The sequence below is a fragment of the Diadema setosum genome, chromosome 3 (genome assembly GCF_964275005.1).
Source record: "Diadema setosum chromosome 3, eeDiaSeto1, whole genome shotgun sequence".
Classification (NCBI taxonomy): Eukaryota; Metazoa; Echinodermata; class Echinoidea; order Diadematoida; family Diadematidae; genus Diadema; species Diadema setosum.
Window position 1 is genome coordinate 5,947,804 of NC_092687.1, and position 18,448 is coordinate 5,966,251.

At 36.3% G+C, this 18,448-nt stretch overlaps 1 protein-coding gene across 1 annotated transcript in view; it reads right to left on the minus strand.

Annotated features, from left to right (window-relative positions):
* LOC140226687 (uncharacterized) overlaps positions 1 to 18,448 on the minus strand; it is an 86,781-nt gene that overhangs the window by 29,226 nt on the left and 39,107 nt on the right. The window contains exons 9-12 of the mRNA XM_072307127.1: positions 2,805 to 2,972; positions 2,055 to 2,222; positions 801 to 968; positions 86 to 253 (exon numbers count right to left, since the gene is read on the minus strand). Of these exons, the coding sequence (XP_072163228.1) occupies positions 86 to 253; positions 801 to 968; positions 2,055 to 2,222; positions 2,805 to 2,972 (672 nt within the window). The remainder of the gene's footprint in view (positions 1 to 85; positions 254 to 800; positions 969 to 2,054; positions 2,223 to 2,804; positions 2,973 to 18,448) is intronic.

Sequence of the window (18,448 nt, forward strand, 5' to 3'; positions counted from 1 at the left end):
AACCTTCGGAATAACAAGCTGTAACCGAATAGCCTTACATTGGAGATAACAAAATTAACAAAAATTGTAATGCAATGTGGGATACCTTTGCTCCCGACGCTGTTTCGGAGAGGGCGGCAAAGAATTCGTCTGCTATCCTGACATCACGTAGCTCAACAAACGTAAGGTTTGGCATGGTACAGATACTATTGGCGTAGACTTGTGATGCCGCAGCCGATATTTCAGGTCCTCCACTGTGGAAAATCGATTCCAACTATGCAGTACAGTAAGAGGATATAATGAAGACACAATTAAGAAATCATTAAGTGCCTCCCCAGAAAATAAGACAAAACAGAAAACAAACACACAAGTCACATAATCATGAGATAAGCAATCTGTCAGGATTTCTAATAACTATTAACTTTATTTTTTTTAATCAGAGTATGCCACATTTAAACAATAACAGATTTACAAATGAAACAAAATAATGTAAGATGAAAGAATTATTGCTAAATGTCATGCAGGATAAATATGAGGCTATGCATTATTTGCTTGTCAATTTACATAAGAGACTCCCACGGACAAAAGCGGTGTAGTTGTAACAGGAAGAACCCACAGCCTGTCATGCATTAATGTAAAAAAAAAAAAAAAAAAAACTTTCAGCTTCTGTTGGAAATACTTAAAAGTCTTTATGCGACGGACAACCTTATCAATCATTTTATTCACTCTACTATGAACAAACGATAACACAGAACTCTGCTCTTTTGCTCAGTGCATGGCATTGCATTTGAGATAATAACATGTAGTGCAATGTGGGATACCCTTGCTCGTGATGCTGATTCGGCGAGGGCGATAACGAACTCGTCTGCTATCCTGAGATCACTAAGCTCCAGAATCTTAAGGTTTGGCATGGAACATATACTCTTGGAGTAGGCTTGGGATGCAGCAGCCAAAATATCAGGTCCTCCATCGTGTTTTATTGATTCCAGCTATGCAGTACAGTAAGAGGGTGAAAAAAAAAGACACAAGTAAATATCACTTCCGTGCCTCTAAAGACAAAACAAAAGAAAAAAAAAGGCATTTGTCACATATTCATGTGATAAGCAATCTGTTAGGTTTTACCATATATAAGGTGTAAACATGTATCATATAAACACTGAGAAATTGCGATGTTTAATATGTAAACATGTCACATGTTTAGTGTATGCAATTTTGTGATCGATCTAAAAATCAGACATGTGTTCTGAGAATAAACACTAAAATGGCAAATAAACATGTCGCAGTGTTTTTAATCTGTCACAGCGAATAAACATGTCGCAGTGTTTACATTGTAAACAGTGCGTCATGTTTATTTTTTGGTTCAGTGCTTAGATCTTAAACATTGTGGGTGATTATGTGACTGTGCGGTGTTTAGTATTTAAACACTGTGAGTGATTATGGTGTAAACGTTTGGTGTTTAGGCTATAAACAGAGCAGGTGTTTAGTTTTTAAACATCAGAACCGTTTAAAACATAAACATGTGTGTGTGATAAACACCTCGGGTGTGCTGAAAATAAACACAGCATGTGTTTAGTTCCTAAACATGTTTAATAAATAAACGCGTCGCAGTGTTTTTAAACTGTCACAGAAAAGTGTTTAGTTAGGTGTTTAGAAACTGAACAAATTTTTTACAGTGTACAAGCTTTATTATTTTTTCAGCGTATGTCACATGTAAAGCAAGCATAATATTATCAAATGATACAAATGTAAGATGAAGGAATTATTGTGTAATGGAATAGAGGATAATTGTGAGTCTTTAAATGTTTCGTCTAGTCGATTTTCCTACATAGGAGACAACCACGCACAAAAAATGGCTTATTAGTAACACAACGAACTACAGCCCTCATGTCTTTATGTCAAAGAAATGTTCAGCTTTTGCTGAAAAGACTAAAAAAAAAAGTCTTTGTAAAACGATCAACCTTATCTAACATTGGATTTTCTCTACTATAAACATAAGAAAACATAGATCGCTGCTCTTTTGTTCTGTGTATGACATTTCATTGGAGATCAACAAACTGTCATGCAATGTGAGATACCCTTGCTCCTGATGCTGATTCGGAGAGGGCGATAAAGAACTCGTCTGCTATCCTGACATCACTTAGCTCAAAAGTCTTAAGGTTTGGCATGACACAGATACTCTTGGCGTAGGCTTTTGATGCAGCAGCCGAGATGACAGGTCCTCCAACGTGTAACAGTGATTCCAGCTATGCAGTAGAGTAAGAGTGTGAAAAAAGACACAAGTAAGGAAACATTTCCGTGCCTCCAAAGAAAAAAAAAATAATAAAAAAGAATGTCACATAGTCATGTTATAATCAATATGTCAGGTTTTAACTACAAGCTTTATTATTTTACCAGAGTATGTCACGGTCATGTTGATCATAACAGATTACCAAATGATACAAATGTTGATAAAGGAATAATTGTGTAATTTGATACAGGATTGTTGTGAGGCTATACATGTTCCGTGTGGTCGATTTTCATCAGAGACTCCCATGGACAAAAAATAGCCGTCAATAAGCCGTCATGCCTTATTGTCAAAGAAAGTTTCAGTTTCGGTAGAAAAGACTAAACAGTCTTTGTTGCACCGACAGTACTTAGCCATATAAGATTCGATTTTTCTCTACAATGAACATAAAATAACATATAAGTCAACTCTTTTGTTTCCTATAGTTTTGTTACGTTTTCTACTATATACTATGAATATAGGATAACACATAACTCTGCTCTTTTGTTTGGTGTATGATATTACATTAGAGATAAACAAACTGTAGTGCAATGTGAGATACTCTTGCTCTTGATGCTGATTCGGCGAGGGCGACAAAGAACTCGTCTGCTATCGTCACACGATATAGCCAAAGAGTCTCAAGATTTGACATGGCACAGATACTCTTGGCGTAGGCTTGTGATGCATCGACCGAGATGTCAGGTCCCCCATTGTATTTGATTGATTTCAACTATGCAGCACAGTAAGAGGGTGAGAAGAAGACACAAGTAAGAACACATATCCGTGTGCCCCCCGAAAAAAAACAACAACAACAAAAAAAAAAACAAACAAACAAACCACAAGTAACATAATGATGTGATAATTAAGCAATCTGTCAGGTTTTAACCAAACGCTTTATTACTTTAACAGAGTTTGTCAGATGTAAACCATAATAGATTAAATTAAATTGATAAAACTAAGGTGGAATATACAATGAAAAGATAAAAAAGGAGGCAGAGGTGGAAAGAAAGTATACTCATAGTTACAAGCCAATTTCATCAAAAACATATTTTTATACTCATAGTTGCAAGCACATTTCATTTAAAACATGTTTTTGTATTTTTTAAACCTTTTAAATTGACTTAAAGTTTTACTTCTCTTAATAAAAGGGAGGAGGGTATTCCAAAGAATAGAACCATGGTGAAATATGGAAGATAGAGTTTTTACAGTTCGGTTTAATGGTGTGTGAATATTTTAGGGATTCGTGGTATTGTAACTGTGAATGGAAAAAAAATGGATTGACTTACTTTAGAAAGAACATTATTTCAAACTTTAAACATGAAAATCATACTTTCCAAAGAAATAAATTCTTGAATCGGTAAAATTTCCATCTTTAAAAAAATAGTAACTTACTAGGAGCTAATAGAAGAGTGGGTAATGAAATGAATACTACGTTTCTGTAATTTATGAATACGTTCAACATTTTCTTTGTAGTAAAACCCCAAACAATACTACAAGATTTATGTTAGATAAAACAAAACAAAAATACAAATCTTTTAAAATGTTTGTAGAAGAAATTGTAATTTCGACAGAGCATCAATATTTTTCGATATAGTTGAACATACATGACTAAAATGAACATTTCAACACAATTTATCACCTATAAAAACACCTAAAAATATTACATCAAATTCAAATTACTATCATGCTTAGTTCTCGTTCCAATTAATATATGTGACCCTGCACCTCAAAACAAACAAAAAGTCGCCATACATGAATTTTTAGTTAAGACCATATTCTGAAAGAGCAGACTTTAAGCTTTAAAATGATGTGTAACTCAAATCAAATGGACTCTCTTAACCTATCTAAGTACTAGAAAGAAAGCACAAACTCAGGAAAAGTGTGAAGTGAGAAAAGAGGCTCTGAAGTACAGTGTCTATTCAAGCGCTTAATCTTTACCAAACCGTGCTGGCTGTGCGATGAATGGGACAAAAAAACTGGAAATAAACCACCAGAGTAACAACAATGAAGGGGTTATCAGATTAAACTGAAATTAAGCATGCCTCATTAACCCGTTTAGGACGTGTCCCGAGTATACTCGGGCTGACGTTTTCCAGGCTGTGGACTGGTCCCGAGTATACTCGGGCTGAGAGAGTGAAATGAACACGCATTTTTAAACTTAGAATTTCACCAACAATACGATGCCTATGTTAAAAATGATTTATATTTTGTGGGACTACATACATCAAAGTTGCCATCTGCGTACATTTTGTGATGATTGGTCATATCTTATGTCTATAAACAAGCAAAATATTGACAAACATGAGTGCAATTTTCACGACATTCAGACCTTCGCAACGGTCGGGAAACTGACCAATGACGAGCGACCAGCCGCACGCTCTGGCGATCTCATTTGCATCGGTATGCAAATTGCCACACTCAAGTGAAAAGCGTGCGTGCGGCGGTCAAGACCGTTGCGTGCACGCACCTACCTTATTAGCACACATTTACATGATAAAGTATTGTGGCATACTACTTCGTGTTATATCAGTAATGTAATGTCGTACTTATGGATTTTCTATGAAAGCCATCTCGGCATGGCAACCTGCTTACCATTATTGGCATGAAATATTGGCCTTCTTCTTCCGCTACCGAGTCCTGGGATTTACCAAAACTCGGCAAATTGAATAAATTCAAAAGTAAATCTTTTGCGTGTCCCTGCATGTGATGTGTGTGAATGTTTTTGTGTCTGTTTGTTATCATGACAGCGATGTTACTTGTAGTTGTTTGAAGAGTTTTACCGTCATGAATAATATTCTGATTATGTTATAAAATCGTTTAAAAAAAGAAACCACTTGGCCAAGAACAAACCGAGTATATAGGGGATGTACTGCAAACAACGCTGTCGATTGTGCTACTTCATCGAAGTCGTATATTCATCATGGCGTAACACAGCGTCACATGTGCACGTGTTATGGGCGAGAATATTTTAAATAGACCAGCTGGCAAGAGTATCAGGTTACATTGTATATTTATGAATAGACAGGATGCAGATACAAAAACATTCCTAGATAGACCCTCTCGTATTATAGACGCAATCTAAAAGGGCAGGGGATTATGAGCATACTAATAGAGAAGGTCAAACGTCGATTACCGACAGTCTTTTCGCTTCTGTACCGGTCCATATAGAATGGATGTTAGCGATGTGCTTCGTATGTATATGGAACCATAACTTTATGGTTGTTGGGAATTGAATGTGCAAGTTCTCATGGACATGTTCCAAACATCAATTTATTATAAAAAATTAAAATACAACAACGAAATGCGCTGCAATAAAGCGAATAAACAAGACACATGGCACAAGTTTTCTCTCATACGTTTATAGCATTTGCGAGAAATACGTTTATAGCATTTGCGAGAAATTGTCTGTGAAAAAAAAAAATCGGTGTTTGGTATTTGCAGCAGTTCAAAAAAGTATATTAGATAAAATTATATCCCATATTACGTTGATAGTGACAATGGTGATTTCGACTGTTTAGTCTGTATTCTATTTTTTGTATGAATTCTTTATGATATGCTTATTTTTGCCTGCAGTCGCTCGACAAATTATTTAAACGTTTAGAAATCTTGGTTTTTTAGTCCATTTCTTTAGTAAGTTCATAAGTCAAAATGATTTTGCTATCATTGAGTTGCAAGGATTTTAGCCAAACGCCACTGGTTGTAGTTCAATCCATTTTCAGTCAATCGGATATGACAACTCATGCCGAGAAAAAAATCTATTTTTCATTCAAATTTGTAGAAAACGCTCAAAATTTGCCAAGCGGTCATTCAATTCTGCGAATGACGGAGATGTGATTATGGAGCGCTTCAATTGTAGCACTCGACTTTTGGGAGTAAGGTATTTCGAGCAATAAAAGTACGAAATGCTCTTCTCTTTATTTTATGTAATTAATGTTTTAATGCTATCACCAAAGTGGTTTAAGCACTTATTGTGCATGTGTCTTCTCTCTATCTACCTCTGCATTTAGGTACATGCTTTCAATCGAATTATAGACTTCATGAAATCGCGTTGAAGCATTTTCATATTTATAAACGATTGCAGCAAATGCTCGTTTGCCTTATGCATCATGCATATTGAATGAGAAAAGTACTTTATTTTCTGTCTTTTATCGGGGGATCATTGGTATACACAATGAAATTAATATTGATTTACACTCTTGACAGAAGAGAAGATCATTTCAGGGGAATTAGCCCTCTGCTATGAGAGATCGAAGAATGTCGGGAGAAATGGTGTAATTTCAACAAACATGTTGTCTTTTCCTTATTTTTTGAAGTGATGTAACGATGTTAGGCCTTCAAGTCTGTGTGGCATGTGCTTGCCATTCTTCCATGGTCATGCCGACTTCTTCAGCTTCCATGTGGCCAACCTTTTGTTGCTAAATTGAATGAACTTCTCCGACGAACTCGGAAATGCTCCCTGCGACTCTGTTTGAAAAAAAAAAAAAAAAAACCCTCTCTCACATAGAGACGAATGTGAGTTCTCGATTAGCATTCTAAATTGAAGTATGTTCATGCTACATTTTTGAAGTGATAGGATATACCGAAAGGAAAACAAAGCCGAATGATCATCTTCATGAAACTATATTTTTGTTGGCGATTATGAATTACCTAACTATGAAATTGAAAGACAAACATATGCAAAAAAAAAAAAAAAACCCTCTGCAAAATCTTTGCATAATGTACCATTTTGTAAACTCAAGTTTGCCATTTTGCTTTTCCTTTATGATACATTTGCTTCGATTAGTGCTCCTTCATTCTATCTCATTATATTTCATTACTTTCTTTTCCAGCTATCCACTTCATTCCCGTCTACAAACGTATAGATTGGTTATTATCAGTGATGGTGGCGGTCACTTCTCAGATATTTTGCCCGTTAGATATTACCATTCATAACACAGACAGGCAAACCTAGCCGTGTGTAACATTACATTTCAATTACAAAAGTGTGATCGGATTGCCATCCACCAAACAAAATTTAGAAGACCACCATATTTCTCTCCCCCCCCCCCTTTCCACCTCTCTCCCTCTCTTTCCCGTAATCCAATTCTTCATTATCATCTACAAATGTGTGGATGGAATATTATCATTGATGGTGACGATCACTTCTCGAAGATGCTTTGCCTGTATTATGAATATATACACACAACCTAAAAAGATGCGTAATCCAATTCTTCATTATCATAACTACAAATGTGTGGATGGAATATTATCATTGATGGTGACGATCACTTCTCGAAGATACTTTGCCTGTATTACGAATATATATACACACAACCTAAAAAGATGTTACCATAACACAAATTTTACAGGCAAACCAAGCTGTGTATAATATTACATTTCGTTTGCAAAAGAGTGTTCGGATTACATCCATCAAACGTAATTTAGAAGACCAGCCTATTTTTTTTTTCTCTCTCTATCTCTCAATCTTTCTTCTTTTCGCATAGACTCCAATGTTTCGCCTGAAGACCGGAAGACCTCATAAATGTTATATCAAATATACATATTCATCAAAACTATCATCTTTCCTGTTAGTGATGACTTTTTATCATATGATGAATAACTTATGTCATATCACTGTGTGAAATCTTATTTCATGTGAGTCGTAATGAGCAATATCTTCCCGGTAGTACGATAGAGTTATAAGTCAATCGTAAGATTGCACTAGTAAAATTGGCAGCAGTTAAACCCCAACAGTAAAATCACAAATGCGCTCGTTGATATCTTTTATTCATCTCATGGAAACCTAAGTCATATCTGTAGGCAGTCATGATGGATAATTTCAGAAAGCAAACTTCTTTATACACAAAAACTTCAGTGTGGATGGCAGGTACCGCAAGAGCATGGATTTTTCAGATTTAGTCATCAATAGTTGTCAAAAACAGCAAGAAAGATGCAGTGATTTATTTGAATATTGTACATCCCATCAGGCTCTTGTCAATATTACGAAAAATATAATTGCTGAAACAAAACCAAGAAACAAACTCAAATGAAAGATTGGTCTGCGAAACTCAACTTTGATGATGCTTGAAGTTTTTTCTTTTCTTTTCTGTCATACCTATGAATGACAGCCTGATTATGCTATAAGATCGTTCAAAAAATCTACTTGGCCAACGAACCAAATAGAGGATTTACTGTATAATATTCATACAACGCAAGAGCTGATATTGCCACTATGGGGTCCTATATGTTCATCATGGTAAAACACAGCCTAATATATGCGCGTGTTTTAGGCAAGAATACTTTGAATAGACCAGGTGGCCAGAGTATCAGGTTACATTGTACCTCCTTGAATAGACGGGATGTTGATACAAAAACATTCCTAGACGCGCTCGTAGACGCCATCTGAAAAGTGGGGGATTATGAGCATAATAGAGAAGTTCAAAGGCCGATTACAGACAGTCTCTTTTTTCTGCACCGGTCCATAGAATGCATTATAGTGATGTGCTTCGTATGTATTACGTAACCGCTTTTACGGACCCCAATGATTTTATGGTTGTTGGGAAGCGAATGTGCAAGTTCTCATGTGGTTGTTACCAACATATATGTATAGAATTTAAACTTCGACAACGAAATACGCTGCAATAAAGCGAGTAAACAAGACATATGGCATACTTTTTTTCTCTTATACGCTTAGCATTCGCCAAAAATTGTAGATATAATTATGATGTTCGGTATTTGATGTTTGCAGCATTTCAAAGAAGCAGTCAAAATAAAATAATATCCCATATTACAATGATACCGACGATGTTGATGTCGACTGTTTAGTCTTTTTTGTTCTAGTTCTGTATGAATTCCTCATAATATGCTAATTTTCGGCTATAGTCGCTCTGTCAATTATTTATACATGTAGAAGTCTGAGGTGTTTTCAGTCCACTTTTTTCGTAAGTTCACGAGTCAATTTTTTTTTTCGATCATTGAGTTCAATCCATTTATAATCTGTCAAATATGACAACTTATACCGAAAAAAACGATTTTTTTTTCTTTTTTTTTCTTTGTAGAAAGCGCTCCAAATTTGCGAAGTGGTGATTCAATTTTGCGACAGACGGAGATGTGATAACCACATCGCTTCAAATGAACACTTTGTTTAGGAGCAAGGTATTTCGGACAATAAAAGCATGAAATGTTCTTGTCTTATCTCATGTTTATCGATGTAATCACTTTTTTTCATGCTGCTATTGAAGTAATTTATGCACTTATCGTGCCTGTGTATATTTTAATATATCTACGTATATCTCTGCATTTAGGTATGCCTACATTCATTCATGCCATTAGACTTCGTAAAATCGCATTGCGGCATTTTCATATTCATAAACGATTGCAGCAAATGCTCGCTTCCTTTATACATTATGCTTATTGAATGAGATTGTTAGTACTTCATTTTTGTTTTTGTCTTTTATCGGGGGATAACTGGTATACACAATAAAACAAATATTGATTTACACTCATGACATAAGAGAAGACCATTTTAGCAAAATTAGCCGTCTGTTATGAGATATCAAAGAATGCCGGGAGAAATGTCGTTTATTTCAACAAAAAAATATCGTCTTTTCCTTATTTTCTGAAGTGATGTAATACTTTAGGCCTTCAAGCCTGTGTGGCATGTGCTTGCCATACTTCCATGATCATGTCGGCTTCATCTACAGCTGCCGGATGGCCAACCTTTTTTGTTGCTAAATTGAATGAACTTCTCCGTCGAACTCGGGAATGCTCACCTGCGACCCTGTTTGAAAAGACGCTCTCTCACATTGAGACGAATCTGAATTCTCAGTGGACATTCTAATTTGAATTGTGTTAAGGCTACGTTTTTTGAAGTGATAGGATATAGTGAAAGGAAACTGAGATTGAATGAACATCTTCACTGCGCTATCTTTTTTTTTTCTTTTTTTTGTAGGCGATTTTGAATTACCTAACTGTGAAATTAGAAGACAAACGTTCACACACAAAAAAATGACTGCAAAATCTTTGCATAATGTTGAACCATTTTGAACACTCGAATATGCCGTTTTGCTCTTCGTTTGTAATATATTTGCCTCGATTAGTGCTCCTTCGTTTTATCTCATTGTATCTCATTACTTTCCTTTCAAATATCTACTTCTTCATTCCCATCATCTACAATTAATCGTCTAGATTGAATATCCCCATTGATGGTGGCGATCACTTTTCCAAGATACTTTGCCCGTATTATTATATATAATCTAATAAAATATCACCATAACACAGATTATAGGCAAACCTAGCCGTGTATAATATTTCATTTCGTTTGCAAGAGTGTGTTCAGATTACCGTCCATGGAACTAATTTTAGAAGACCAGCCTATTTTTTTCTCTCTCTATCTCTCAATCTTTCTTCTTATCGCATAGACTCCGATGTTTCGTTTGCAGATCGAAAGAGCTCATAAATGTTCCATCAACTGACTTGAACAGGTGTTTTATAGAATTATATATATATATATATATGCAACAATAATCTATCCCGTTTGCTGATGATTATCATATCACTGTGTAACATTTAATGTCAAGTGATGTGCAGTGAACAATACCTTCCCGCTATTACGGTAGAGTTGTAAGGGAATCATGATTGCACATAAAATTTGCAACATAAAACCCGACAGTAAACTTACAAATGCGCTCGTTGATCTCCTTTATTCATCCCATGGAAACCTAAGTCATATAATTATGGTCGAAATCTGGAGGCAGTCATGATGGATAATTTCAGAAAGCAAACGTCTTTATACAAAAATGCATGAGTTCGCAGGTTTAGTCACCATTAGCTGTCAAAGATTGCAAGAAAGATGCAATTGAATATTGAACATCCCATCAGGCTCTTGTCAACATTATGAAAATTGTTGAAACAAAACCAAGAAACAAACTCAAATGGAAGATTCGTTTGAGAAACTCAACTTCGATGTTGCTTGAAGCTTTTTTTCTCTCTTTCATACTTATGAATGACAGCGTGATTATGTTATAAGATCGTTTAAAAAATCTACTCGGCCAACGAACCAAATAGAGGATATACTGTATCATAGTCATCATTTTGATACAATGCAAGAACCGATATTGCCACTATGGGGTCTATTATATTCATCATGGTGAAACACAGCGTAACATGTGCGCGTTTTATAGGCAAGAACGCTTTGAATAGACCAGGTGGCCAGAGTATCAGGTTACATTGTACCTCCATGAATAGACAGGATGTTGATACAAAAACATTCCTAGACGCACTCGTAGACGCCATCTGAAAAGTCGGGGATTATGAGCATAATAGAGAAGTTCAAAGGCCGATTACAGACAGTCTCTTTTTTCTGCACCGGTCCATAGAATGCATTATAGTGATGTGCTTCGTATGTATTACGTAACCGCTTTTACGGACCCCAATGATTTTATGGTTGTTGGGAATCGAATGTGCAAGTTCTCATGTACATGTTACGAACATGTATTACAGAATTTAAACTTCGACAATGACATACGCTGCAATAAAGCGAGAAACAAGACATACGGCAGAAGTTTTTTTTTTTCTCTCTCTCTCATACGCTTAGAATTCACAAATAAAAATTATGATGTTCAGTATTTGATGTTTGCAGCATTTCAAAGAGGCAGTCAAAATAAAATTACATCCCGTATTACGACGATACCGACAATGGTGATGTCGACTGTTTAGTCTTTTTTGGTTCTAGTTTTGTATGAATTCTTCATAATATGCTAATTTTCGGCTATAGTCGCTCTGACAATTATTTATACGTTTAGAAGTCTGGATTTTTCAGTCCATCTCTTTCGGAAGTTCACAAGTCAAATGATTTCGCGATCATTGAGTTACAATGGTTTTAGCAACACACTACCGTTTTGTAGCTCAATCGATTTATAATCAGTAGAATATGGTAACTCATACCTTAAAAAAATAAACTTTTTTATTTACATTTGTAGAAAGCACTCCAAATTTGTGAAGTGGTGATTCGGTTTTGCGAGAGACGGAGATGTGATAACCCGTCGCTTCAATTGAACATTCTACTTTGTTTAGGAGCAAGGAATTTCGAGCAATAAAAGCATGAAATGTTCTTGTCCATCTCATATACTGATGTGATCAAATATTTTCATGCTGCTTTTGAAGTGGTTTATGCACTTATCGTGGCTGCGTATTTTTTTTTTTAATAATTACATTATACATCTCTGTATTTAGGTAGACCTACTTGCATTCATTCCTTTAGACTTCGTGAAATCGCATTGCAGCATTTTCATATTCATAAACGATTGCAGCAAATGCTCGTTTCCTTTATGCATTATGCTTATTGATTTGCACTCATGACATAAGAGAAGATCATTTCAGCAAAATTAACCGTCTGTTATGAGAGATCGAAGAATGTCGGGAGAAATGTCGTTTATTTCAACAAACATATCGTCTTTTCGTTATTTTCTGAAGTGATGTCATGATTTTAGATCTTCAAGCTTCGGTGGCATCTGCTCGCCGTTCTCCCATGGTCATGTCGCCTTCTTCTATCAGCTGCCGGGTGGCCAACCTTTTTGTTTCTCATATGAATGAACTTCTCCGACGAACTCGGAAATGCTCACCTGCGACCCTGTTTGAAAAGACGCTCTCTCACATTGATGCGAATCTGAATTCTCGATGGGCATTCTAATTTGAATTGTGCTAATGCTACATTTTTTGAAGTGATAGGACATAGTGAAAGGCAAACGAGGTTGAATGAACATCTTCATGGCGCTATCTTTTTTTCTTTTTTGTAGGCTATTTTGAATTACGTAACTACGAAATTGGAAGGCAAACGTACACAAAAAATGACTGCAAAATCTTTGCATAATGTTGTACCCTTTTGCCCTTTTTTGCTGTTTTGCTCTTCCTTTGTAATACATTTTTGTCTCAATTAGTGCTCCTTCATTTTATCTCATTACATCTGATCACCTTCCTTTCCAGCTATCCCCTTCTTCATTCCCATATACAAACCTGTAGATTCAATATTATCATTGATGGTGATGATCTCTTCTCCAAGATACTCTGCCCATAAAATTTATATATGTGTATATATATATATATATATATATATATATATATATATATATATATATAGTATCAACCCTTGAGAAAGGGCGGCGAGACGCTCGAAAATTTGTGTGAAGAAATAAACCGTTGGTGAATACAGCATGAACATTGTTGCAGCAGCTTTGTTACTTATCTTTTTATCTTGCCGACACGTGGACTACCTTATCAGCATATATATATATTATATGTCATATCGAGAGCAACGTCCCGCCTCAGTCCAATTTCTTTCAATTATATATATATATATATATACACATATATATATACATATGTATACATATTATATAAAACATAGAAAGATATTACCAAAACACAGGTTTTAGGCAAACCTCATCTTGTATAATTTTACATTACGTTTGCAAAAATCTTTTCAGATTATCTACCGTCCATCAAACAAAATTTAGATGACCAGCCTAATTTTCTCTCCTTTTTTTTTTTTCTTCTCACCGTATAGACTCCCATGTTTCATCTGAAGAGTTCATACATGTTCTGTCAACTGGCTTGAACCGGACCGGTGTTTTATTCTTAGTTTTTTTTTTCCTATGTAAGAAATAGCGATACTCATTTAGGTTGGTGATTACTTTTTATAATAATTAAATATATGTCTTGTATCACTGTGTGAAATCTCATTTCACTTGATACAGTGGCCCGAATTCTCAAAGCTGGAATAACTATTCCGCGGAATAGTTATTCCGGGGAATAAGTTATTCCACCTTTGACAATAGATTCCGGGGAATAAATCGCGTCAATTACGTCACGAGCGACTGATTTGCATAAGAGGCGTAATAAATCGGCGGAATAAGGGTGTAATAAAGTTATTCCACCTTTGAGAATTCCGGCCATAGTGAATAACATTTTCCCGACATTACGTTGAAGTTGTAAGGGAATCGTAAGATCGCACAGAAAAATGGCAGCATCAAACCCCGATAATAAACTCACAAATCCACTCGGTGATCTCTTTTATGCATCCCATGAAAACCTATTATAAGTTGCATAATCGAAATTTGTAGGTAGTCACGATTGATAATTTCAGGAAGCAAACTTCTTTATACAGACTTCTTCAGGGGATGACAGGTACCGCGCAAGCGTGGATTATGCATATTTAGTCGTCTCAAAGAGTTAGAAAGATGCAAAGATTTATTTGAATATTAAACATTCCAGGCTCTTGTCAACTTTATGGGAATTACTGAAACAGAACCAAGAAATAAACTCAAGCGGACGTTATTCTATTACGAAATTCGACTTTGATAAATCAGTACCACCAATTCTACTTGTGATATTACATTGTTGATGGTTTGCCTAGTGTTGAAATAAAGCCACGTGCTTCTGTTACAGACATGCGAGCTTTGTATATGGATACAAGTAGCGGGGACAAACAAGGTGTTACAGATTTTCAAACGTTGTATACAATGAATAAACTTCCTTCTCTTTCCAAAATTTTCTTGACTAGCTATGGTAAGGAATTTTGTGAACAACAGTTAGTCAAGAGTGGGTTCGTGTGCTTTTGATATCGCCACAATACGATATTTACTCGCCGTGACTTATAGTCGTGTAAATGGAAATACGCAAGCCTGTACACATAATCCTCCGATCGATCGCTTTTCATTGAAAGACTTTGAAGGCTTGTGATCAACGGATTACAGTTTCAATAAAAGATTGCCTCCATGAATCAGTAAATTCAAGACAATAATGTAGTAGAAATTTGCGACACCCTCGGCATATCCTGGTGCCCAATAATAAAAGACGCTATTCATTGGAGTTGACGAGGAACGTAAATTGGCGTTCGTACAGTACGTGAAGTTCAAACCGCGCGCGCGAACCCAGATAGCGAAGGGAAGCGACATTATTATTCATGAGCGGTCGTTATTCATCCAATCAGAAAGCGGATTCCTACACCGCATACACGGCAATTTGATGATTGGGTAAAGCGTGACCGTAAGTCACACCCCCTTAGTAACCCTCACTTCGGGCTCGATTTTGGAAAACCTTTCCGTCTGTGGGGGTGTTCGCTCGCCAAAGCAAACCGTCCTAAACGGGTTAACACATTCTCCCCCCCCCCCCAAGGAAAAACGCAGTATCTAACATTTTTGGCGATTTTCACTTTTTTGCATAAATATAGTCAGTGGGCAATCCTTCTTCATATGACATATTCAGATTTTTGAAAAAATGTTTAGAAAGCCACTTTTCCGTAACTGCCAAACGCAGTATCTACACTCAACTTGCACTTTCCCCAAGGAAAAACGCAGTATCTACATGATGAATATTTCCCCAAGGAAAAACGCAGTATCTACAAAGCTAGTCTTAATTACCAGACACTGTTATTTATATATGTGAATACTTTGCCGGTTGTTCTGTAATTTGAACGTAAATTACTTTCTTTAGATATACTTGCTCAATAATAAGACATAATGTTCAAAATATCTAACCGAAACAATACTGATTAGTAAATATTTTGATGAGATCGTGATCCTAATATAAAACACAGTGTGTGATTAAGACTAACCGAGTGCACATTAAACAATACAACGCAACACTGACAGCTTGCAGCAGTTAGCTGCACTGATGCTGTGCAGCAGTCAGCACAGGGCCCGGCTAGTCAGCATACAGTGGGAGTGTGTACTTGGAATAAAACAAAATGTTGTCTTGGGGAAAATTACTCGTGAGCCTAGCCCTCAAGAAAAATCTATCTGCAGATAATGAGTAAGTTATTCAAAGCTATTTCAATATTGAAAGAATAAAGCTGATTGTTTGTCACACGAAGCGAAGTAAACACAATGCATGTTTGTCACACGAAGCGAGGTAAACACAAATGCATACATTTGTGTTTACTTCGCTTCGTGTGATAAACGATCAGCTTTATTCTTTCATACTCTACCTCAATGATGAACATTATCCGTACTATAACTTGTTGTGAAGTAACTTTGTTAGGCCTAGACCCTTGTCAAAATTCCTCAGGCTCCGAATCCGAAAGTTTCTTCGAAAGGCAATAGATCTTTGTGTGTTGTATCGGATAAACGTCAGGTTATGTAACATGTTACACCCTCCCTTAGATCTAACTAAGTCTAGGCCTAAGTCTTTTAGACTTGTCTAGACAGTAGGCTATGCCTAACGTTTGAGTCTTGCGTCTCTTTTCTAATGTTAGACTTAACGTTAATCAGAACTTTCAGGGTCCGTATTCCGAAAGTCTAAAGAAAGATCTAACAAGTGTAGGACTTGAATAGGCCTACTCTAGGGCAGGCCTGTAGTAAGAAGTCTAAAACTTAACCACTTTTTAGAATCCTAAGTCTAGTGTCAGTAGTGAAGTGTCAATGTTCAATTATCTACTCCATACCATACTTATGTCTTAAAATTACAGAGTTGACAATACTATAGATTAGGGTCCATGGGGAAAATAGGTACCCACGGTAAATAGACGAAATAGAGAAAGTTAAGAATAAGTTGTATTTTAATTCTTATCGGATCTAGACAGTGTCTAGACCCTAACCGGTTAGTGAGACTGGGTTGCGTAAAATGCATGCATGATCCCATGCTGCATGCTACATAACTTACAAGTAAAAAAAGTTACATTACAAATTTACATGACGTTAAACTTAGGTTAAATCCAGAAGGAATAGGCCTAGAGAGCGGATGTCACTTCATTCTAGACCGGTTCTAGATGTTTTTTTTTTTCTAATCAAAGAGTCCTGGCTCGTGTAGGGCTTAAACCTTCTGCAGTTCTATTTCTAACGTTAGGCTATTTTTTTTTCTGTGAGCATCGTGCATGTATAGCCTGAGGCGGTAGACTCGTGTAGCCTGCTACGTAGCCAGCCTAGAATAAACGATATAAAAACTAGACCTAGTCTAGATCGATCTAGGTCCAGACATCCGATTTTATATTTAGTTTGGTCCAGACAGACTGTAACCTAGACTGTACAGATGTAGATCTAGTATTCTAGATGCTAGTTAGTGGCTAGGCCATGTAGCATCACATTACAGCCCTGGCAACCTTCATATTAAACACGTATCGACGTAACGTTAGGCCTACAGCAAGATCGGTCTGGGATACACTTTTAAGCAAATCGTTCCAAGAACGATCTGTTATTTAATAATCTTATGAAGCCTACAGGGCATAAATGGGGGGGGGGGGATGGAGGATGCATCCCCCAGGGCCAGAGAATACTTGAACAATGATGTGTACATGCATACATAATTATGGCAGAAGATTAATCCTAGTCATTCCGCTGTAGATACTGCGTTTTTCCTTGGGGAAATTCGTTCCATTGTAGATACTGCGTTTTTCCTTGGGGAAATCAGTCAATTGCGTGGGGTTTCCCCAAAGTATCTACATTTTCATCAATAACTGAAAAGCAAAACAAAAACACAAAATGATATTTTCCAGGAAAATTGGTAGCTAGATAGACTAAAATTCCACAATGAAGGAATTTTTCAAAAGAGTATATTTTCCAGGGGCTTTGGCAAAAAGATAAAATGGTCAATATCTCGGTTGTTTAGAAATGGAGCTGGATGTAGATACTGCGTTTTTCCTTGGGGGGGCAGTTCTGTCCATAATTAGTGCCAACTTTCAAAGCAGTAGCACTATCCTTTCAAAAGTTATTAGAGTTGAAAGTGAAGAGCGTGGACAAGGATTTTCAGAAATGAAAAACGGATTCTTAAGACACACCTTATCACACTATTCTACCAAAAATGTTCAAGATAAACTGCTAAAAAAACACACTTTCCTGCCCGTTTTATGATACCAAATTTTAGCATTATGTAAAAGGAGACTCGCTCTTTCAGAAAATATGAAAAAGTCAAGTTCGGCTAGGTTGACCCATTTCACTTATTTTCAGTCCTCACGCAAAATCAGTGTGTGCGACTTTATGTTCGTTTTGAGTTGCACGGTCACATATAATAAGTCTAATCAACATTTAAAATCAATTTGCTTACCGACATCCAATTGCTTATACAATGAAGTTGAACATTCATATTATAAAGCAATGTCTGTGGATCTGAGCTTTCTACAAAATACACTTGTGTCATCTGCAAACAATATAGTGACCGCGCATCACAAAGAAAGCAAAACGTTTCATCCCTTGACTTTATGTGAGGACTCGAGAAAGGTGAAACAGGTCAACCGAG